The sequence below is a fragment of the Phocoena phocoena genome, chromosome 11 (genome assembly GCF_963924675.1).
Source record: "Phocoena phocoena chromosome 11, mPhoPho1.1, whole genome shotgun sequence".
NCBI classification, from domain to species: domain Eukaryota; kingdom Metazoa; phylum Chordata; class Mammalia; order Artiodactyla; family Phocoenidae; genus Phocoena; species Phocoena phocoena.
The window spans coordinates 53,720,754-53,745,175 of NC_089229.1; the positions used below are offsets into that span (position 1 = coordinate 53,720,754).

Consider the following 24,422-nt stretch of genomic DNA (forward strand, 5'->3'; position numbering starts at 1 on the left):
AGATATTGATGTTGAATGCCACCAGAAATGTTAAAACTCACTTGTTTATTCAAATGTATCATTTTCTGAATAAAATTTTGCTCATGGTTAAAACTTTAACTCAAAATGAAATTATTTTTTAAAAGATTTTAAGATTTAATTAAATTGAACACACACATACAAGGGAGAGAGATAAAGACCACCCATTTTGGGAGATAAACTCTTCAATAATGTATCTTCGAAGACCACCCATTTTGGGAGATAAACTCTTCAATAATGTATCTTTGTTTCACTTTCTAATGAGGATACTTTTGATTTCAGTAAAAAAACAAAACAAAAAAAACCAAACTTCTTTTAAGTCTAAGATAGTGTTTAGTTCATTTATCATCAGTCAGAAAATAACTGGTACAAAACCTAGAAAATTTAATCCATGTTCTTTGATCCATTCCTATTTCAAAAGATCAAATGTCCCTAAAGGTATTTTATAAGAATAATATATTTAATAAGATAATCTTATTAAAATAATTTATTCTGTCATCTTCATTCTGATAAATGCATTCCTATCAAGAATAACAAATTAAATTCTCTAAGCCTTGGTTTTCTAATGCACATGATGAGTAGAATAATTGCCATTACTCAGAATCAATTACTGAAAAGATTTAAAGAAATAATCCTATATATTTTAAATTGTACTCCTGGAGCTACCTCAAGGCCTGATGGATGGTAACCAAGGAGAGAAGTGTATGTCTATTTGGAAGACAGAAAGAGGAAGCTGGCTGGCTAAGGAGGGGAGTGTTGACTAACCAGTAGAGTTCCAAATGTCTCACATACTCAGCTTCAACTGGGTAACTTTTTTTTTTTGGCGGTACGCAGGCCTCTCACTGTTGTGGCCTCTCCCGTTGCGGAGCACGGGCTCCGGACGCACAGGCTCAGTGGCCACGGCTCACCGGCCTAGCCGCTCCGCGGCATGTGGGATCTTCCCGGACTGGGGCACGAACCCCAGGCGGCAGGCGGACTCTCAACCACTGCGCCACCAGGAAAGCCCTGGGTAACTCCTTTTAATTGTAATACATATTATTAGATTTCATAAGATTTCACGTAAGAATATAATGGCTAAAATAAGTCTGAAAATCACTGTTTTATAGCCGAGTACAATACTTGATATATAGTAGGCATTTGCTAAAAAATTAATTTCCTTCTGTTCCTCTGAGTTTTTTTTAATAACTTACATCATGTATCAGTATCAATTTTAAATAAAACAGAACAAAACAAAACAAAAAACTTCCATATACTAGAGTGGCAGGCTCTGGGTTAGGTACTAAAATAAAAATAAATAGGACACAAAGTCCAACTAAAAACAGGACCTCACAGTCTAGCTGGGGAGCTTAATATATAAATAACTTAATGAATGATACAAGACACATATGTAAATCACTACGGAAGTTAAGGGAGAAATTTCTTCTCCAAAGTAAAACAAATCCTATACCTCAACTAGATACTGAGATAAATAGATCAGGAAAGGCTCAAGAAATGATGTGACAAATTTTGAATTGGAATTTGAAGGATGAATAATCTGATCTGGTTAGATTACATGAAAGGATGGGATGCTTAATTTCAATATTTGGATGTTTAAAAGGACTTTTTCTGGATGAATGCAGGCACTGGGGAGAATGGTACAACAGGCAGATGGAACAACATATATGAAAGCACAGGAGTATGGAAAAGCATAGCAGGCTTAGGGAACTATAAGTAGTTCAGTTTGGTATTATTAGAGTGTAAATCCAAAGGCAAGGATAATCGAAAGATGCTGGAAGACTAGGCAAAAGGATAAACCATGACTTGCATGCTGCGTTAAAGTGCCTGGACTTTATTCTACAATTGTTAAGGAGCCAGGAAAGGTTTATGAAAAGGAAATAATAAGGTTTACATTTTAGAAAGAGTATTCTGACAGAAATACGGAAGACTGAGAACGAACATGCAAAAGACTGGAAACAGAGGGATTTGTTAAGAGATTATGGAAAGATAAGGGGTGAGAATGGGATACAAAGATTAATTAAAGAGATATTTAGAAGGTGGAATCAGTAGAACTTGCTGATTGTGTCTAAAAGTCTTCATTTCTCAACACATTCATTTCTTTAGATTCTGTCATAAAGAAAGACCAAATTGGGGGTTGATACCTTCTAGCGGGGGTTGGCAAACTAAGTTCACTTAGCTCACTGACTGCTTTTGTAAATAAAGTTTGTTGGAACATAGCCATATCCATTGTTTACATATTGTTTACGGCTACTTTCTTGCTACTACAATGGCAAAGTTGTAGTCGTGACAGAGACCTTACAGACCACTGAGCCAAAAATATTTATTTGATCCTTTACAAAAAAGTTTGCTGACCCCTTATTAGCTATTTTTCAATGGAAAATAATTTCTTTTTAAAAAGTAGGTTATTCTCAAGCTCAAGGAGAGAAGCAAAAGTTATAATTAGTGACCAGCAGGGACAGAGAAGAGTTAGAAAGAGGAAACCAGAAACAGTAGAATCCATTATAGATTGTCAGGATAGCCATAAAGTTTGTGACTCCCAGAAACGTCATGTATAATATGCTTAAAATAAACAGTATTGCTAAAAAATACCTGTCCTTGGTATAAACCAGCATCCTGAATGGTGCTGTCTGGTTTATTCAGTGGTTCAAATGTATTACTCATGTATTTGTTCCACAATCTGGTCTCCTTTTCATCTGGAATACTGAAGATTTTTCTTATTTCCTTTTCAATTGTATCTAGATTTAAGGAGGAAAGATACGTAAATATAATATTTAAAAATATACCACAGAGAGTTAAGTGCTCACTAACATAAAAATCCTAAATTTAAATTACTGATATAACAGCAAGAATAGATGAACAAATATGTAGGAAATACATAAAAACAATAAAGAAAAATTTTAAGACCAGGTATACTTTTTAGGAACAAAATGGTAATTATAACTCAGATGATTACTTTGGGAAATTAAGACCTCAAAAGGTAAGAGTTCAATAATATAACACTAAAATATAATTTATGTTATACAGGATGAACTTTAACTTTTTACACATTATAAAATCAATATATTTTCTAATGATATGTTGGAGTTAGAAATTAAAGTATGACTCAGAGATACCACAGATAAAAAATATTTTAAGTTATAACCAATTTAAGAATAATTTATATTAAGTTGAATACAATTTACAGTTTAAATAGCTAACTAAAATTAAACACAATATAGGGACACAAAGAAAAGTGCCTTCTTTGAAGAGAGGTCTGAATTGGTCAAAATTTCTTGTTTCCAAGGTAAAGCCATATATTTTCTTTATTTCTAAGCCAATTATCTGAACGGAAGAAGTCTTTCTTTTAAAAAACTGGAGCAGCTTAATCTGCTGTAAAATAAGATATAGGAGTGTCCACATGTTTGAGAATAATTAAGTTTCAGTACCATATTTAGATGAATCTTTTAAAGCACATAAACATTAGAAAGAGATATTAGAAAATACTACTATATCTATCAAATTCTGGTCAATAACTTACCTAACTTAGACTCAAGAAAATTACACTTAATATATTTTATGACATATAAAGAAATATGAAATACTTCTAAATTTTAGAATACTTGATTAATTTTGGAAAAACCATTATTTGTAAAATACTAAACCTAAAAATACATGTTCTCTTAAAAAATATAAAAACCCACATCTATCCTACATAATTAAACTTAGTCCAATAACACTGTTTATGTTCTACTTAGCAGCTAATGTTCTTTAATAGTCTTTTAGTCAATGACAGTTTGATTAAGGCATTAAATAAGTAGTAAATACTATAGTGTATTTCAAAACTTAATGCAAACTAGCCAGAACATTTAAAAAATTACATTAAAGAAATATAAATATACTGTAAGTACTGCTTTCTATTTTGGCGGCATTAATTTTTTTTTATTGAACTGTAAATGTATATGGAAAAATGCACAAATTGTCAGTATATAATGATAAATTTCCATAGTGGATACACCTGTGTAAGCAGTACCCAGATCAAGAAACAGAAAATAACATAGGAAGGACGACAGAGGAAGAAGCCAAGGAAGGGAGGTCATTTTAGTCTTTCTATAAAAATGAATACTTCTTTCCTGATTGAAGAAATAAATCTTGCTCATTGCAAAAATTCAGAAAATACAAGTACAAATAAAATGTCCATCTAGAAATAACCACTGTTAACATTTTGATTCTTCTTCCAGGCATTTTTTTCTATTAATACATACATATTTATATACATAATATAATATATACCAACACATATGGAAATGCCCCCTTTATTGAGTTTTGAAAAGGGTAATGCAAAGACCCTGAGATGGGAATGTATTTGGCATGTTTTAGAAGAGAACGGTGCACCAATGTGGCTAAAGTGGAATGAGCAAGGTGGAAATAAGACCATAAAGGTACATATGTAGGATCATACAGAATTGAGGCAGTTATGAAAGTATTCTATTTTATCTGATTAAGAAGAGAAGTCATTTAGGAGTTTTGAGCAGAGAAGTGGTATGATCCAATTGACACTTCAAATGTTCACTTTTGCTGCTAGTGAAAACAAACTGCAGGATGTCAAGGGTGAGAGACTAGGCTACTACAGAAATCCAAACCAAGGTGGTAACAGTGGAAGCAATGTTAAGTGGTCAGACTGGGAATAGATTCTGAAGGCACTGCTTAGAAGATACATTGCTAAATTATATGCAGTGTGAGAAATACAAGAGAATCAGAATGATACCAAGGGTTTTGGCCTAAGCAATGAGAAGAGTGCAAGTGACGATTACTCAGATGAGGAAAAATGACAGAGTAGTAGCTTTTAGGGGGAAGGGAGAGAGTTTAGTTTCATATATGTTATCTTTAGATTCTCATCAGACACATGTGAAGATATGGAATGGTTGAAACTGGAATTAAGGGAGAGTCTGGGTAGGAGATATAAGACATCAATATACAGAAAAGTATTTAAAGCCAGGGGACTAGAGGAAGTCATCAAGGAAAAGAAAGAAGATCCAAGGACTGAGCATATCACACTGATGTTCTGAGGTCAGAAATATGAAGAGGATCTTACAAAGGACTCTGAGAAGATGCACCCAGTGAGAACTTGTGCCCTGGCAGCCATGTGAAGAGAAAATATTTCTAGATGGAAAAGTCAGTAAGTATGTTAATTTTTGCTGGCACATTAAGAAATGGAAGACTTCGACCACTGGATGTATCAAGGTAGAATTAGAGACCATCACAGAAGCAGAACCAAGGAAATGGTTGGTCTGATTTAGTGGGTTCAAGAGAGAACGGGAGCAGAGGAAGTGGTAGCCAGAAAGCAGTTTGCTTAAACTGAAATTTGTCAAGTGCATTTGTAGATAATGACAGCCTAGGGTATATCTATGGGAACTGGTGGTTGAGGCTGGATGCAGATCAAGATCACTGGAGTTGAGAATGTCAAGGTATTGAGAACATGTGCATATTTTTCTGTATATTAATCCGACTCTATTAGGCAGTTAATGAAAAGCATAAAGAGATAAAAAAATATTAACACAGATAACAGAAATAAAATTATTGTGACAAACATTTCTAGTAGGAATATTTAATAAGAAAGTTAAGCAGTTCTATTAATAAATTTTATAAACATAAAGCATTTTTCAAATTTTATAATAAAATTATTTTTCAGTGGTATCTTTAAAGAAAAAATAAAAAGTTTTATCTTTCTTATTGACACATGTTCAATACCCAAATATATCAATTTAGAGACAAAAATATTAAAAAGGCAAAGTATTTAGGCTCTGAACATGGTAAATTATTTAGATCCTACCTATGGCTACTATCATTTTTATTATAAATCAATGTAGGCATTACTAGCTGAAAATGGAACATTTTATTATTTGGTAAAAACAGAAAACAGGTGCTTATATTTCTTAATTCCATTTACAGAATTTGTATACTGTATTTCATGTACATAGCTATTTTGATCCTTTTTAATCAAGATTGAAAAAACACACAGGGAAAAATATACATCTCGTATTTCCTTTCTTATCAAATTCTTTGTTTCAAAACTCACTTCCTAAAGAAACACAAAATCAATCCAATTAACATTTGCACAGATTGTATAAGGCAGCAAATTAAGAAGTGAGACTCTGGTATAAGAGGCTGGGTTAAGGAGTTAAAATACTGGCTCTATCACTTGGTACCAGGGTGAACCTATGTAGGTTACTTAACCCTTCTTAGCCTAGGCTTTATCACCTTTAAGATGAGGGTACAGTAATGTTGAGGTTTAAATAAGAAATTTCCTGTAAAGTGCCTAAAGCATAGTAAGTATTCAATAACTGCTAACCATTATAACCATAACAATGAAGTTTCTAAAATTCCTGACTTGATTAATTTTTGCAAAAATTTTTGCTTAGAAAGCAAACTTGCTCTAATATAGATTTTCAAACTTTTAAAACTACAGTAAGGAATTGTGACCCACTATACACATACATGTTGATATTTTCTATTCTGATATTTTCCATTCCATTCTCTTTACTCCACAAACTGCTTAATGACCACGAAAATATAGACAACACAGTTTGAAAAAACTGTTCTAATAAGAAATGTTAGCTATATGAAAAAATTTATTCATATACAATTTTAAGGCATATAGCCAATGTATGTATTTAAGCTATGCTAATTAACATCTATGTAAATCATAAACTTTTTGAAGCAGAGATTCTTTACAAATCATCTTGATAATTCTTACCTAGTACTTAATGTAAAAACTCCAAAATGCTTGTTTTGAGTTCAGAAATTAAACCTTAGATCTTCATATAATGAGTTTTAAAATATTTTTCAGTGAACTAATGTTCTAAAATAAGTTTCTTATTGTCTCATATAACATATATATATTTATATATATATATATATAAAATTTTCCTATAGAAATGAGGTAAGAAACAAAGAAACTTTAATACCAAAAGTTTAATACCAAACTTTAACTAGAAAATACCAAACTTAAAAATAACTAGAAAACATTATCTACATCAAGCATTTAAGAGGTAGCTTATTTATATTCCAATTGGCTGAACATTTCAGAAGTTAGTCTCTGAATTAATTTTAATAGGTTATCTTTGTTGGACAGACTTACAGATTCTTAAAGATTCTTATTGTGTACATTTTAACATCATGATTAATGTAATTTTATACATTTAAAACTTTCAGTTCTTAGGATATAGAAATGTTTTACTTTCCTGAATATGTTCCAAAAATCTAGAACTGAAAAAGTTAAGTACTTTATCCATAATAATACTTTACACATAATAATGTAATAAAATGACATTTATATGGAGTTCCTAACATTTTAAGCATTCATTTTAGAAAGATGACTGTGTGAGTTTATTGAAATTGCATCTCAACTTACAAATGCTCTAGGTAAATAAAGAGAAGGAAAATAAAAAATCCATACATAATGTCTGGCAAAAACATTAGGATTAACCAAGCATTAGAAATTGAAGAATGGTACTATTTCATGAAAATTATGAGTTAAAAGCATTTTCCTGCAGTGAAATGGCTATGTGGTGAAAGTCAAATGTACTTAAGAAATTCAGAAATATTTTTATTTACTTTTAATAAAGTGTACTTAATGACTGGTTCCAACAAGAAAAGCTATATGGTGCTATAATTCATAAATTTTCTAATCTTTCTTTCTAAGTTCTACATTAAGTGTTAGGTCCTTCTCCAGTGTCCATTTGCACTTTCCAACAAGATCAATGTTATTGCCATTAATCTTCTGTTCCAAAAACTTTATTTGAAAATAATAACCTTTTATAATTTTTATTTTGAGTTGTGTCTTATCAAAAAGTACTGCAATTCTGTTAGTAAATGCATAATCATTTATTTAAAAAACATTTTATTCAATATATTCTTTTTTTAAATTGAAGTATAATTGACATACAACATTATATTAGTTTTAGGTGTATGACAGAATGGTTCAACATTTGTATACATCACTAAGTGATCACCACAATAAGTGACCATCTGTCACCATACAAAGTTAGAAAAACTTTTTCCTTGTGATGAGAACTTTTAAGATTTACTTTCTTAGCAACTTTCAAATTTGCAATTCAATATTATTGACCATAGTCACCATGCTGTACATTATATCCTCATGACTTACTGGAAGTTTATACCTCTTAATCCCCTTCACCCTATTTCACCCAACCTCCAAGCCCCTCCCGTCTGGCAGCCACCAATCTGTTCTCTGAATCTATGAGTTTTATTTTGTTATTCAATACATTCTTGATCTTAAATTAACATGTGGCTTTTAAACAGAATTATAAATTTACATGTATTTAAATATACATTTATATGTGTAGATAGGTAAATATATAAAGATATATAAATACATAGAAGGAGTTAGGCACACTTATATTTGATATATAATTCTGTAACCTACTCATTATTAAAAAAAAAATCAATGAGTCATATTAATGCTAAGCCCGCTGCTGTAAGTAGCTACTTAATTTTGTATTTATAGAGTCCAAAGAATAAACTGTGAGAAAAAGAAAATAAATGGTCATTTTTCATGTTAAGTATGGTAAATTATCATTATTATTATTGATATATATATTACATTACCTGACAAAGTTTTACCTAAGCAAGTTTTTATTTAAAGTTCTACTTCAATTTACAGTCATGTTACAAACATGATATGTATTTTCAAATGCTAAATTAAAACAATTATTTGATTTTTTTAAAAAAAGTAAAATGGCAGAAATATTAAACTCATTTAATAATGTAAAGTAGACCTAGAAATAATAAATAATTCAACTCTAAGCTAAGACATATTGAATGATGCTTGGAAACCTGTAATGTCTAAGGATAAACCCTTAAAATGGTTATCATCTTCGTAGCATATAACAAATAGAATTTTAAATAAATTTCTAATAGCAATGGTTTAACAAAGAAACAGGATCTTGCATTACCTATTGTGTCAGCTTTGCTAAATCTTCGAGTTACAACATTGTTCATGTTTCCATTTTCACAGAGCTTCAATTCTGTGAGATATACTTCTACTTTGCAGTGCTTTACGAACATACCCTGTTCAACCACCTAAAAAACAAAACAAATTGGTATCAGCTATAGCTTGATATATTTCACTGTTTTGAATAACAATACATTTCTCTAAAGAGGCTTTAGAAAAAAACTACAGATCTCCAGTGAGAAACTAGTAACTATTAAAACCCATCAGTAAAAAATAATAGATATTGGATAGCTGAAAAAGAAAGGAACATTTTTGGAAATTTTAATATTTAACAGAATATGAATAATCATGACACAAACATTAACAGACAGTTTAGAAAGGCATTCTACTACTCTATGAAGATACTTTGGTATACTATAAATAATGAATACATTTAGTATTTATGATGAGAAAGTGAATGCAAAGTGTAAATACAGCTCTGATTAAAGATACAGACATACTTTCAGCTTTTAGTACTTGATCTCAAGCAGAAAACCTTTAAAAATTTTAAGTTTTATACAATTTCAGTTAGCAACAGCTATAATATCATTCTATACGTTAAAATAAATCTTTTAAAACAATAACTACAAATTACTGTTGCCAAAATATCCAGCCATGCCCTGTAACTGATACGTTAGTTTTCCATCCTAAGATGACTTTGTTTGACCTTTAAATACATACTCAGTAATTCTATGCAACAAATGAAAAAAAAAAAAAAAAGCTGCTAAACATGCAAGCAATAAGGCAGAAAAAGAGAAAATATGTATATATTAGGTTCACCTTATTAATAAGTATATTTCCTTTTGATCTTCTAAAGGTTAACTGTAGGATTTCAGCCATGAACACTGTTTCTGAAAATAGTAATCGGCCTGATATGTGATACATTAGACAAATATGGCAAAAGGGAGGCTCCAAATGACTGTTGTACTCACACGCTTTGCATCAATTCAATAAGGGACTCATAAATTTGTCTTTCACTTGCAGGGAATTGTTTTAGCTCAAAAAGGTCAAATGTAGTTTGTCTAGTATTTAAAATATCCAATCCAATGCTAATTTTTATGATACTTTGTCATATATATTCTCCTAATTATACTTGTTACATTCACATTTCTAAAACAACCAACAGCATGCACTTCCCGTGTTAACTTAACCCATTTTACAAACTAATATACAATTGTTTAATTAAATTTGTTTTATACTTTATTTGAAGGATTTTGCTTTATGCTTAGTTGAAGTTACAAAGGAAGCAAAGGATATTACATCATTTCTAAGATTACTTGAAGCTGTAAAGCTAGGAGTCAAATATTCTTATTAATCAGAAATTTCTGCTCTGGGAGTCAATATGTGAGTAAGAATCCTAAAATAATATATCAAGTTAGTTACTAATCATCGGTAGGTTGCCAAAACTGAGGTACCTACAGGTCTCATTTTATTGGCTGGGGGGCGGTTGGGGGGGGGGAATGACTAACAATACAGCAGGTAATGGGATAAAGAAACAGGATAAAATAACAAAAAATAATAAAATCCCTCACTATGATTTATATTGAGGTATATATTTTCTAAGTAAGCATAGTTTTTTAAAAAATGAGAATCTTCATAAAACTAATAGATATTTTCCTGGAAAGAATCTGGTGATTTAACTGTCAGAAACTCACTGTCAACAATGAAAACAAAACATCAGTTCACTATTTCACTATTGTATGTAAGACAGATAACCAACAAGGACCTAAAACAAGGGCACTCTACTCAATATTCTGTGATAACCTATACGATAAAAGAATCTAAAAAAGAATGGATATATATATATAGGTATAACTGAATCACTTTAATGTACACCCGAAACTAACACAACACTGTAAATCAACTATACTCCAATAAAATTTTTAAAAAATCAATATTTCAAAACCCATTCTTTATTGGGATTCAGAATATTTCTCATTTTTCTTCTTTTCTCCAACAGTATCTTACATTGCTAAAACCCTCATTAACATTACTCAGAATACTACTACTGTATTTATAAGATATTTTACTGTTTCCAAAAGTAATGTATTAAAAAGCAGTTCTTTTAAGGAAGATACGAGTTTGTTTTCAAACAATTTTTACTTGAAAGAACCAGACTGTATGAATGATTAAAGCTTGAATACAACAGCATCACAGCAGAGAAAAATAATTAGCATATTTATGTATGTGTCATAATCATATGTATACTACTTGTTCATATATAGCAACTCCTTTATATTTGTTTATATAAAGTATCCTACCTTCATTAAAAATGTTTGTGTTGAAAATAATCATTTAAAATGATGGCTATTAAGACTGTAACAGGAAGAAACAGGCTTAGATAAAACAGGATACAAAGTTTTACCTAGTTATAACCATTAAGATATACATTTGAAGTAAGACAGGAAGGTGAATATTCAGAAATAACAGTTATGTTTCAGAATTAGAGGTGACAGCTAAAGTGTTTTTTTCCTAAGTGAATTATAATGTTGTTGAAATCTGTGCTTGGATTCTATTAATTCATGGCCACAATGAAGGTCAAGTTTTTTTTACTAAGTTAGTTAGGGAAATATGTTTATGCTAAATTAAAATAAATATAATTTCCATTTGTTCATTTTGCTGTGAATATTAGAGAGCATTTTGACTAAAGCTATGAAATATACCTGATAAAGCTAACGTAGTCTACTCTTTATATTGGCATATGACTGCTCCCCCCTTGGAAACAGAAAGTAATTTCTAAAGAAATCTAGTACTTTAAAACGATTTGATAACACTGGGCCTAAAAGACACATTTACTATTTTTGAGGAGTTAGCTACATTCACTTTGGCAGCACTTACTGAGCATCTATGCTTAGCGCTAGAAATACACAGGTGAATTAGACCCAGTCCCTGGAATCAGGGTGAGAACACCCAGTGGTAAAGACAGAGAGACTAGTAGAGAAAATATAACACAACTATGAAATCACAGGTGTTAACGTACAACAAACAAATCCTACTTGTGATATTTTATACAAATATTTCAAGATATATTTCTTCAGAAACAAGGACTCAAACATAACCATAAAAACATTATCACACCTAAAATATTAAAACTAATCCCTTAATATCGAATATTCATTACATTAAAATTAATTAAAATCATTTTTAATATAGATCCAAATAAAACCCATACACTTGCAAATGAATGATAAGTCTCAAGTATCTTTTTTTTCAAGTGTCTTTTAACTGAAAAGTTCACCATCAATCTTTTTATTCTTGCAATTTTTAGTAAGACTAATTCATAGGGATTGTGAGATATATTCTAAACAAGATGCAAATAATATCTAGTCGCCCCTCTTTTTATGTTGGTAGACATTAATTAACCAGCACCTAGATCAGGAGTGGGCTAACTATGATCCATAGGCTAAATCTCGCCCATCATCTATTTTTGTAAATAACATTTTACTGGAACACAGTTATTCCCAATCATTTACGTGTCATCTATGGCTGTTTTTGCACCCAAAACAGCAGAGGTGAGTAGTTCCACAGTGACCATTCTGGCCCACAAAGCTGAAAATATTTGCTATCTGGCTTTTTACAGAAAAAGTTTGGTGACCCCCTAACCATTAACTCATTAGGTCTTCTTTAATTTTGCTCAGTAATGTTTTATAATTTTCATTGTAGAGAAGTAATTTTGTAAGATTTCTATGTACTTTGATCTGTTGTAAACATTATTTTAAAATTCAACTTTATTTGTTGCTGATAAATAACTGGTTTTTCTATATTTACCTTATATCCAACCACCTTGTGAAACTTAATTATTGATTTTAATGGTTTGTTAGTACAACTTTTGGAATTTTCAACATATAAAATCATGTCTTCTAGAACATTACAGTTTTATTTCTTTATTTTCAATCCTTATTCTTTGAGTTATTTTGCCTGCATTACCACACTGGCTAAGACCTCTAATATAGTTATCCTTGTCTTGTCCCTGATCGGAGAGGAAGAGCTTTGAATATTTTACCAATAAGTATGTCTGAAATAGGTTTCTATTTCTAGCTTTTCTTAAAAAAATCATACATAGATATTGAGTTTTATCAAATGCTTTTTATGCATCTACTGAGATGGTTTTTCTACTTTACTCAGATAATACAAAAATTATAATAAGTGATTTTCAAAGTAAAACTAAAATTGCATTTGAAAAAATCCAGCCTGGCCATTTTTTAACTCCTTTTTTGTATACTGCTGGGTTTGGCTTGCTAATATTGCATAAATTATTTGGTATTGTGTTACTAAATATTTGGTTGAATATTTACTGGTGATGCCTTCTGGAGCTACAGTTTTCTTTGTGAAAAGATTTTTATTTAATGATTTAATTTCTTTATTCAGACAGGGCAATTGAGATTTTCTATTTATTTCAACACTGTTGTATTTTTCTAGAAATCTGTCCACTTCACCTAAATTTTTAAATTACATAAAATTATTCAAAATGAATCTTTTAAAAAAGTCTTTAGACTCTGCTATGTCGTCCCCTTTTTCATTCCTAATATAGGTGATTTGGGCCTACTTTCCTTTTATTCTTGATCAGTCTTGCCAGGACTCATCTTTATTTTACTGATCTAATTCGAATGTTCTTTATGATGAGCCAACTTTGTTCATTTAATGTAAAAAATTTTTTTCTATTTTATTAATGTCTACTTCATATTATTCTTTCTTTTTGTGTGTGTGTGTGGTATGCAGGCCTCTCACTGTTGTGGCCTCTCCCGTTGTAGAGCACAGGCTCCGGACGTGCAGGCTCAGTGGCCATGGCTCACGGGCCCAGCCGCTCCACGGCATGCGGGATCCTCCCGGACCAGGGCATGAACCCGTGTCCTCTGCATCGGCAGGCCGACTCTCAACCACTGTGCCACCAGGGAAGCCCTATTATTTCTTGATTAGGCTTAATTTCCTTTTCTTCTCTTCTTGAGAACAGTCTTTCTTCTTTTTCCAGTATTTACATTTAAGCTATAAAGTTCCTTCTAAGAATGACTTTAGTCATTCTTTTATGATGCATCATTATTATTCAGTTCAAAATATGTCTAATTTTACTTTTTATATCTTCTTTGACCTAAGGATTACTTAGAAGTATATTGTTCCATTTCTAGGTAGCTGAGAGATCATCTAGTTGTCTTTCTGTTACAGACTTCTAAATTCCCCTGAGGACAGAAAATACACTGAATAATTTCTATCATTAGAAATATATTGGAATTTGCTTGATGGCCTAGCATGTGGTTAATTTTAGTAAAACTTCCACTTAAAAAATTTTTGTATTCTGCATTGACTAAGTGCAACGCATGTCAATTAGGTCATGGTGGTTAATCATGTTGTTCAAATCTGCTTCCAAGTTCATTCGTGTGTTGTTGGCAGGCCTCCGTTCCTCTCCAGCTGTTGGCAGAGACTTTTAGTTCCTCATCATGTGAGTCTTTCCATAGGCTGCCTGCATGGCATATGGCTTCACTCAGAGTGACTGATCCAAGAGAGAGCCAGAGAGCACTCCAGTATCTTTTACAAACTCAGAAACAACATACTATCACTTCTGCCATATTTTACTGGTCACACAGACCGACTCTGGTATGATGTAGATTACATAAGAGTGTGAATAACAGGAGGTGGCGATAACTTGGGAGCATCTGTGAGGTTGTCTACCACAGTAAAACCTCTGGTACCCAAAAAGTCACAGACCCTCCCACCAACATGCAAAATACACTCCACCCCCCGCAAAGGCCCCCACTAGTCTCATCCTATTACAGCATCAACTCAAAGTTCAGAAACTTGTCATCTATATCTGACTAAGGTACAGATGAGGATCCTTGGGCATAGTTCCTTAAGCATCTCGGGTATAGTTCCTCTTGATCTACAGGCCTGTGAAATAAAAGATAAATACTGAAAGTTCCTTGGTTAGGGCTCACTTTTGCCTTGACATGAAAATGACTCTTCATAACATTTGCTTCTGTTTTCTGAGTCATCCTTTTTTTCATGTAAGTTAGCACATGTTTGCAGTTGAGTAAATTCTCAGTCTGATTCCTGCTTGTAGCAGTCTGCAAGGGCAAAGGCCTCTTTAATTTTATACTGTCTCTGCAGTCCAAGATGGCAGTGGGTCTTGAAAACACTGTGCGTCTCCAGTGGATCTCACTGGAGTTCAACCTAGTAGGCAAAAGTCACAACCACAAATGTCCTCTAGCTAAGTCCTTTCTACCTTGGGTTTATACTGAGAAGGCTCAGGGACATTGCCCTAAAGCTTCTTAGAAGCCCTACTGTTCCTAGAAGCCACATATTGAAAGACGGTATAAAGTACACCCTGAAATCCTTTAAAGGGCCCTTTTTTCTGAAGAGTATTGTGAGGCACCACCTTCAACTTTTCTGAGGTCTTAACAAAGAAATTTTACAGTCACAACCTTGGCTTCAACTTTAGAACTGCTTTCTTGAGAGTGCCTTGAGTTTGATCTTTGCTTGGAAATATTTCTTAGTTTTAGTGTTGTTTGTCATCTGGAGAGGCTAATTTTCAAAACTAGCAAGTCTTGGCTCTTTTTTATTTAACAGTCCTTTCTTTAGCTTCTCTTTTCTCGTATCTAACTAAAGGCAGCACAAGAAGAAAGCCAGCAGTACTTTCAACATTTTGGCAGATCGTTTAGTTCATAAATATATTTTTTATCTTTCAGTTTACTGCAGATTGACACATTGTTAAACTTTCTGCCACCTTATAACAAAAATCACTGGGTTCCAATAAGATTTTCCTCACTTTCCTTTAAGATCTCACTGGCAGCCTCCTCAAAGTCTAAAATTCTACTACCAATTTATTCAAGGCATGTTAGGCTTTCATTAATACTCTTAAAATTCTTACAGCTTCTATCCACTGCCCAGCTCCCAAGCCACCACCACATCTCAAGTTTTTGTTACAGTTGCATGCAACTTCCAGGAACCTACTACTACTATTAGCTACCTACTACTGCATAATAAATTACCCCAAGTTGATCAGCTTAACAAAGCAAACATTATCTCACATAGTTTCTGAGGGTCAAGAATCTGGAGCAGCTTAGCTGGACTGTTTGGGCGTGGGGTCTCTCATGAGGTTGTTGTCAGGCTGTGGACTGGGACTTCAATTATCTGGAAGCTCAAGTGAGACTGTAGGACTCACTTCCAAGCTCACTCACATCGTTAGCAGGCCTCCATTCCTCTCTATTGGCCAGAGATCTCAATTCCTTAACGTGTGAGCCCCTCCAGAGGCTGCCTGAAAGTGCAGCTGAATTTCCCAGACTGAGAAATGAGGAAGAGCAAGAGGGCGTGTGCACCCACGATGGACGCCAAGGCGTCTTTTACAATCTATTCTCTTTTAATAAGATACAACTGACATACAACATTACATTACTTTCAGGTGTATAACACAACTATTCAATATTTGTATATATGGTGAAATGATCACCACAGTAAGTCTAGTTAACATTCATCACCCTACATAGTTACACTTTTTTTTCCTGTGACGAGAACTTTTAAGATCTTCCAGAACTCATAGCAATTTTCAAATATACAATATAATATTTTTAACTATAGTCACCATGCTGCACAAATACATCCCCATAACTTATTTACTTTATAACTGTAAGTTTATCCTTTTGACCTAAAACGTAATCTTGAAAGTGATATACTTTACCATTACTTCTGCTATATGTCACTGGGCACAAAGACCAGTACAATATCAAGATGCTGGTACAAAGTGGATGGGGACTATCCAAGGCTGTGGACATGAGGAGGTGGAGATAATGGGGGTTGTCTTGGGGGCAACTATCTTAACGTATATTCTAATATTGTTATACACTTTAATTTTATACATATTTTCACCCTCATAAGGAATTATTACTATTTTAAACAGCCTGCCTTAACATCTATTCACAGTACGTGCTTTTGTCAGTCAACATTTTTTCCTGTGTCTCCAAGATTCCATACGGAGTAATTTTTCATTCTGAAGACTGTTTTCGTATTTCCTTTAGTGCAAGTCTGCTGGTAACAAATCCTATCAATTTGTTTATCTGAAAACAGCTTTTGTCACCATTATTCTGAAGGATCTTTTCCTTGGTCATAGAATTCAAGGTTAGCAGTTATTTTCTTTCAGCACGTTGAAGATACACTATTATTTTATTGGCATTCATTTCTCTTGAGAAATCACTTCTTTGTCTTACCCTTACTTTGAAGGTAATTTATCGTTTCTTCTGGCTACTATCAGGAATATCTTTGTTTCTCAACAGTTTTACTGCGTATAGTTTTGTTTGCATTTTTTTCAGCTTGGGATTCACAGCATTGCTTTAATGTGTAGCATGATACCTTTCACCATTTTTGGAAAATTCTCAGCTATTACTTCCAGTATTATTTCTACCCCATTTTGTCTTTCCTTTTCTTTGAGGAGTCCACTTGTATGCTAATCTTATTCACTGTATTCCATGTGCCCGTCTGCTTTTTGCTTTATTTTCCATTCTTCAGTGTCTTTAAGCTTTGGTCAATATATTTTCTATTGATGTTATCATTTAGTTTACACATTCTCGCCTTATTTTTAGCCTAGTATTTCACTCAAATAATATGTCCTTAATACTTAATATTTTCATATTATTGTTCAGTTTTAGAATTATATTTGATTCTTCTTTTCAACTATCTTTTATTTTTTTGAATATAACAAGCACAGGGTTTTAAGGTTTCTGTCTGATAATTCCATTATCTGGATTCCTCACGTGTCTGTTTCTATTACCTATAGTTTCTCTTGGATTTTGGTCCCATTGTACTTCCTCCTCATTTACCTGTTTTGTTTCTGTTTTAAATTGAACGCCTGACATTTTAGGTGAGACAGTTTAGTGATGATTTTAGGTCCAGGAAGATGGTTAACTTTGTTTCTACATGACAGTAGGAGCACTAACAATTCCAGATTCCTCAATGCAATCAGAGATTAGTAAAATTCAAAGCTGGGGCTTCCCTGGTGGCGCAGTGGTTGACAGTCCGCCTGCCGATGCAGGGGACACGGGTTTGTTCCCCAGTCCAGGGAGATCCCACATGCCGAGGAGCGGCTGCGCCCGTGAGCCATGGCCGCTGAGCCTGCACGTCTGGAGCCTGTGCTCCGCAACGGGTGAGACTGCAACAGAGGAAAGCCCGTGTACTGCAAAAAAACAAAAAAAACAAAGCTGGGCTTCAGACTCTAAAAACCAGTCTATTCTTTTAAGTAAGTTCCACTGGCATAAGAGTCTGTTCTTTGAGTTCACTGGCATCAGAAATATATCAAACATGGAAATTCCCAGACTTACTGATTTAATTTTGGAGGAAGACACTTTTTAATAAGTACTCTAGGTAATTTTATACACACTAAAGTTTTTTTTTTTTTACATCTTTATTGGCGTATAATTGCTTTACAATGGTGTGTTAGTTTCTGCTTTATAACAAAGTGAATCAGTTATACATATACATATGTTACTATATCTCTTACCTCTTGCGTCTCTCGTTCCCACCCTCCCAATCCCACCCCTCCAGGTGGTCACGAACCACCAAGCTGATCTCCCTGTGCTATGCGCCTGCTTCCCACTAGCTATCTATTTTATGTTTGGTAGTGTATATATGTCCATGCCACTCTCTCACTTTGTCACAGCTTACCCTTCCCCCTCCCCATATCCTCAAGTCCATTCTCTAGTAGGTCTGTGTCTTTATTCCTGTCTCGCCCCTAGGTTCCTCATGACATTTTTTTTTTTTTTTAGATTCCATATATATGTGTTAGCATACGGTATTTATCTTTCTCTTTCTGACTTACTTCTCTCTGTATGACAGACTCTAGGTCCATCCACCTCATTACAAATAGCTCAATTTCGTTTCTTTTTATGGCTGAGTAATATTCCATTGTATATATGTGCCACATCTTCTTTATCCGTTCATCCAATGATGGACACTTAGGTGGCTTCCATCTCCTGGCTATTGTAAATAGAGCTGCAATGAACATTGTGGTACATGAAACTTTCTGAATTATGGTTTTCTCAGGGTATATGCCCAGTAGTGGGATTGCTGGGTCATGTGGTAGTTCTATTTGTAGTTTTTTAAGAAACCTCCATACTGTTCTCCATAGTGGCTGTACCAATTCACATTCACACCAGCAGTGCAAGAGTGTTCCCTTTTCCCCACACCCTCTCCAACATTTATTATTTCTAGATTTTTTTGTTTGTTTCTAGTTTTTTGATGATGGCCATTCTGACTGGTGTGAGATGATATCTCACTGCAGTTTTGATTTGCATTTCTCTAATAATTAATGATGTTGAGTACTCTTTCATGTGTTTGTTGTCAGTCTGTATATCTACTTTGGAAAAATGTCTATTTAGGTCTTCTGCCCATTTTTGGATTGGGTTGTTTTTTTGTTATTGAGCTGGATGAGCTGCTTGTAAATTTTGAAGATTAATCCTTCGTCAGCTGCTGCATTTGCAAATATTTTCTCCCATTCTGAGGGTTGTCTTTTGGTCTTGTTTATGGTTTCCTTTGCTGTGCAAAAGCTTTGAAGTTTCATTAGGTCCCATTTATTTTTGTTTTTATTTCCATTTCTCTAGGAGGTGAGTCAAAAAGGATCTTGCTGTGATTTATGACATAGAGTGTTCTGCCTATGTTTTCCTCTAAGAGTTTGATAGTTTCTGGCTTACATTTAGGTCTTTAATCCATTTTGAGCTTATTTTTGTGTATGGTGTAGGGAGTGATCTAATCTCATACTTTTACATGTAGCTGTCCAGTTTTCCCAACACCACTTATTGAAAAGGCTGTCCTTTCCCCACTGTACATTCCTGCCTCCTTTATCAAAGATAAGGTGACCATATGTGTGTGGGTTTATCTCTGGGTTTTCTATCCTGTCCCATTGATTTATCTTTCTGTTTTTGTGCCAGAACCATACTGTCTTGATTACTGTAGCTTTGTAGTATAGTCTGAAGTCAGGGAGCCTGATTCCTCCATCTTCATTTTTCGTTCTCAAGATTGCTTTGGCTATTAGGAGTCTTTTGTGTTTCCATACAAATTGTGAAATTTTTTGTTCTAGTTCTGTGAAAAATGCCAGTGGTAGTTTGATAGGGATTGCATTGAATCTGTAGATTGCTTTGGGTAGTAGAGTCATTTTCACAAAGTTGATTCTTCCAATCCAAGAATATGGTATATCTCTCCATCTATTTGTATCACCTTTAATTTGTTTCAGCAGTGTCTTATACTTTTCTGCATACAGGTCTTTTGTCTCCTTAGGTAGGTTTATTCCTAGATATTTTATTCTTTTTGTTGCAATGGTAAATGGGAGTGCTTTCTTGATTTCACTTTCAGATTTTTCATCATTAGTGTATAGGAATGCCAGAGATTTCTGTGCATTAATTTTGTATCCTGCTACTTTACCAAATTCATTGATTAGTTCTAGTAGTTTTCTGGTAGCATCTTTAGGATTCTCTATGTATAGCATCATATCATCTGTAAACAGTGACAATTTTACTTCTTTTCCGATTTGGATTCCTTTTATTTCCTTTTCTTCTCTGATTGCTGTGGCTAAAACTTCCAAAACTATGTTGAATAAGAGTGGTGAGAGTGGGCAACCTTGTCTTGTTCCTGATCTTAGTGGAAATGCTTTCAGGTTTTCACCACTGAGGACGATGTTGGCTGTGGGTTTGTCATATATGGCCTTTGTTATGTTGAGGAAAGTTCCCTCTATGCCTACTTTCTGGAGGCTTTTTATCACAAATGGGTGTTGAATTTTGTCAAAAGCTTTCTCTGCATCTATCGAGATGACCATATGGTTTTTCTCCTTCAATTTGGTAATATGACGTATCACACTGATTGATTTGCGTATATTGAAGAATCCTTGCATTCCTGGAATAAATCCCACTTAATCATGGTGTATAATCCTTTTAATGTGCTGCTGGATTCTGTTGGCTAGTATTGTGTGGAGGATTTTTGCATCTATGTTCATCAGTGATATTGGCCGGTAGTTTTCTTTCTTTGTGACATCCTTGTCTGGTTTTGGTATCAGGGTGATGGTGGCCTCGTAGAATGAGTTTGGGAGTGTTTCTTCCTCTGCTATATTTTGGAAGAGCTTGAGAAGGATAGGTGTTAGCTCTTCTGTGAATGTTTGATAGATTTCTCCTGTGAAGCCATCTGGTCCTGGGCTTTTGTTTGTTGGAAGATTTTTAATCACAGTTTCAATTTCAGTGTTTGTGATTGGTCTTTTCATATTATCTATTTCTTCGTGATTTAGTCTTGGCAGGTTGTACATTTCTAAGAATTTGTCCATTTCTTCCAGGTTGCCCATTTTATTGGCATAGAGTTGCTTGTAGTAATCTCTCAGGGTCTTTCGTATTTCTGCAGTGTCAGTTGTTACTTCTTTTGTACTTCTTATTCTATTGATCTGAGTCTTCTCCCTTTTTTTCTTGATGAGTCTGGCTAATGGTTTATCAATTTTGTTTATCTTCTCATAAGAACCAGCTTTTAGTTTTATTGATCTTTGCTATCATTTCTTTCATTTCTTTTTCTTTTATTTCTGATCTGATCTTTATCATTTCTTTCCTTCTGCTAACTTTGGGGTTTTTTTGTTCTTCTTTCTCTAATTGGTTTAGGTGCAGGATTAGGTTATTTGAGATGTTTCCTGTTTATTAAGGTAGGATTGTATTGCTATAAACTTCCCTCTTAGAACTGCTTTTGCTGCATCCCATAGGTTTTGGGTTGTCATGTCTCCATTGTCATTTGTTTCTAGGTATGTTTTTATTTCCTCTTTGATTTCTTCAGTGATTACTTCGTTATTAAGTGGTGTATTGTTAACCTTCCATGTGTTGTATTTTTTACAAATCATTTCCTGTAACTGATATCTAGTCTCATAGCGTTGTGGTCAGAAAAGATACTTGATACAATTTCAATTTTCTTAAATTTACTAAGGCTTTATTTGTGACCCAGGATATGATCTATCCTGGAGAATGTTCCATGAGCACTTGAGAAAATGTGTATTCTGTTGTTTTTGATGGAATGTCCTATAAATATCAATTAAGTCTATCTTGTTTAATGTATCATTTAAAGCTTGCGTTTCCTTATTTATTTTCATTTTGGATGATCTGTGCATTGGCGAAAGTGGGGTGTTAAAGTCCCCTACTGTGAATGTGTTACTGTTGCTTTCCCCTTTTATGGCTGTTAGTATTTGCCTCATGGTTTGAGGTGCTCCTATGTTGGGTGCATAAATATTTACAATTGTTATATCTTCTTCTTGGATCGTTCCCTGGATCATTATGTAGTGTCCTTCTTTGTCTCTTCTAATAGTCTTTATTTCAAAGTCTATTTTGTCTGATATGAGAATTGCTACTCCAGCTTTCTTTTGGTTTCCATTTCCATGGAATATCTTTTTCCATCCCCTCACTTTCAGTCTGTATGTGTCTCTAGGTCTGAAGTGGGTCTCTTGTAGACAGTATATGGCTCTTGTTTTTGTATCCATTCAGCCAGTCTGTGTCTTTTGGTGGGAGCATTTAATCCATTTACATTTAAGGCAATTGTCGATATGTATGTTCCTATTCCCATTTTCTTAATTGTTTTTGCTTTGTTATTGTAGGTCTTTTCCTTCTCCTGTGTTTCTTGCTTAGAGAAGATCTTTTACATTTGTTTTAAAGCTGGTTTGGTGGTGCAGAAATCTCTCAGCTTTTGCTTGTCTGTAAAGGTTTTAATGTCTCCATCAAATCTGAATGACATCCTTGCTGGGTAGAGTAATCTTGGTTGTAGGTTTTTCTCCTTCATCACTTTAAATATGGCCTGCCAGTCCCTTCTGGCTTGCAGAGTTTCTGCTGAAAGATCAGCTGTTAACCTTATGGGGATTCCCTTGTGTGTTATTTGTTGTTTTTCCCTTGCTGCTTTTAATATGTTTTCTTTGTATTTAATTTTTGACAGTTTGATTAATATGTGTCTTGGTGTGTTTCTCCTTGGATTTATTCTGTATGGGACTCTCTGTGCTTCCTGGACTTGATTAACTATTTCCTTTCCCATATTAGGGAAGTTTTCAACTATCATCTCTTCAAATATTTTCTCAGTCCCTTTCTTTTTCTCTTCTTCTGGAACCCCTATAATTCGAATGTTGGTGCGTTTGATGTTGTCCCAGAGGTCTCTGAGACTGTCCTCAGTTCTTTTCATTCTTTTTTCTTTATTCTGCTCTGCAGTACTTATTTCCACTATTTTATCTTCCAGGTCACTTATCCGTCCTTTTGCCTCAGTTATTCTGCTATTGATCCCTTCTAGAGTATTTTTCATTTCATTTATTGTGTTGTTCATCGTTGCTTGTTTCATCTTTAGTTCTTCTAGGTCCTTGTTAAACGTTTCTTGCATTTTGTCTATTCTATTTCCAAGATTTTGGATCATCTTTACTATCATTATTCTGAATTCTTTTTCAGGTAGACTATTTCTTTGTTAGGTCTGGTGGGTTTTTATCTTGCTCCTTCATCTTCTGTGGGATTTCCTGTCTTCTCACTTTGCTTCTCTTACTGTGTTTGGGGTCTCCTTTTAGCAGGCTGCAGGTTCGTAGTTCCTGTTGTTTTTGGTGTCTGTCCCCAGTGGCTAAAGTTGGTTCAGTGGGTTGTGTAGGCTTCCTGGTGGAGGGGACTAGTGCCTGTGTTCTGGTGGATAAGGCTGGACCTTGTCTTTCTGGTGGGCAGGTCCACAACTGGTGGTGTGTTTTGGGGTGTCTGTGGCCTTATTATGATTTTAGGCAGCCTCTCTGCTAATGGGTGGGTTTGTGTTCCTGTCTTGCTAGTTGTTTGGCATAGGGTGTCCAGCACTGTAGCTTGCTGGTCGTTGAGTGAAGCTGGGTGTTGGTGTTGAGATGGAGATCTCTGGGAGATTTTTGCCGTTTGATATTACGTGGAGCTGGGACGTCTCTTGTGGACCAGTGTCCTGAAGTTGGCTCTCCCACCTCAGAGGCACAGCACTGACTCCTGGCTGCAGCACCAAGAGCCTTTCATCCACACGGGTCAGAATAAAAGGGAGAAAAAGTAGAAAGTAAGAAAGAAAGAAAGAGGATAAAAGAAAATAAAATAAAGGTAAAATAATATAAAGTTATTAAAATAAAAAGTAATTAAGAAAAAATGTTTTTTAAAAAGTAAAGAAAAACAAAAAACAGATGGATAGAACCCTAGGACAAATGGTGAAAGCAAAGCTATACAGACAAAATCTCACACAGAAGCATACACATACGCACTCACAAAAAGAGGAAAAGGGGAAAAAAAATCATAAATCTTGCTCTCAACGTCCACCTCCTCAATTTGGGATGATTCGTTGTCTATTCATGTATTCCACAGATGCAGGGTACATCAAGTTGATTGTGGATGTTTAATCCTCTGCTCCTGAGGCTGCTGCGAGAGATTTCCCTTTCTCTTCGTTTGCACAGCTCCCGGGGTTC

The 24,422-nt window shown here is 34.0% G+C and overlaps 1 protein-coding gene across 2 annotated transcripts in view; it reads right to left on the minus strand.

Moving 5' to 3' along the window:
- The window catches only part of USP15 (ubiquitin specific peptidase 15), a 130,911-nt gene that overhangs the window by 74,908 nt on the left and 31,581 nt on the right, over positions 1 to 24,422 (minus strand). For both annotated transcript variants that reach the window (XM_065887756.1, XM_065887755.1), the window contains exons 4-5: positions 8,970 to 9,096; positions 2,605 to 2,750 (exon numbers count right to left, since the gene is read on the minus strand). In XM_065887756.1, coding sequence (XP_065743828.1) covers positions 2,605 to 2,750; positions 8,970 to 9,096 — 273 coding nt within the window. The remainder of the gene's footprint in view (positions 1 to 2,604; positions 2,751 to 8,969; positions 9,097 to 24,422) is intronic.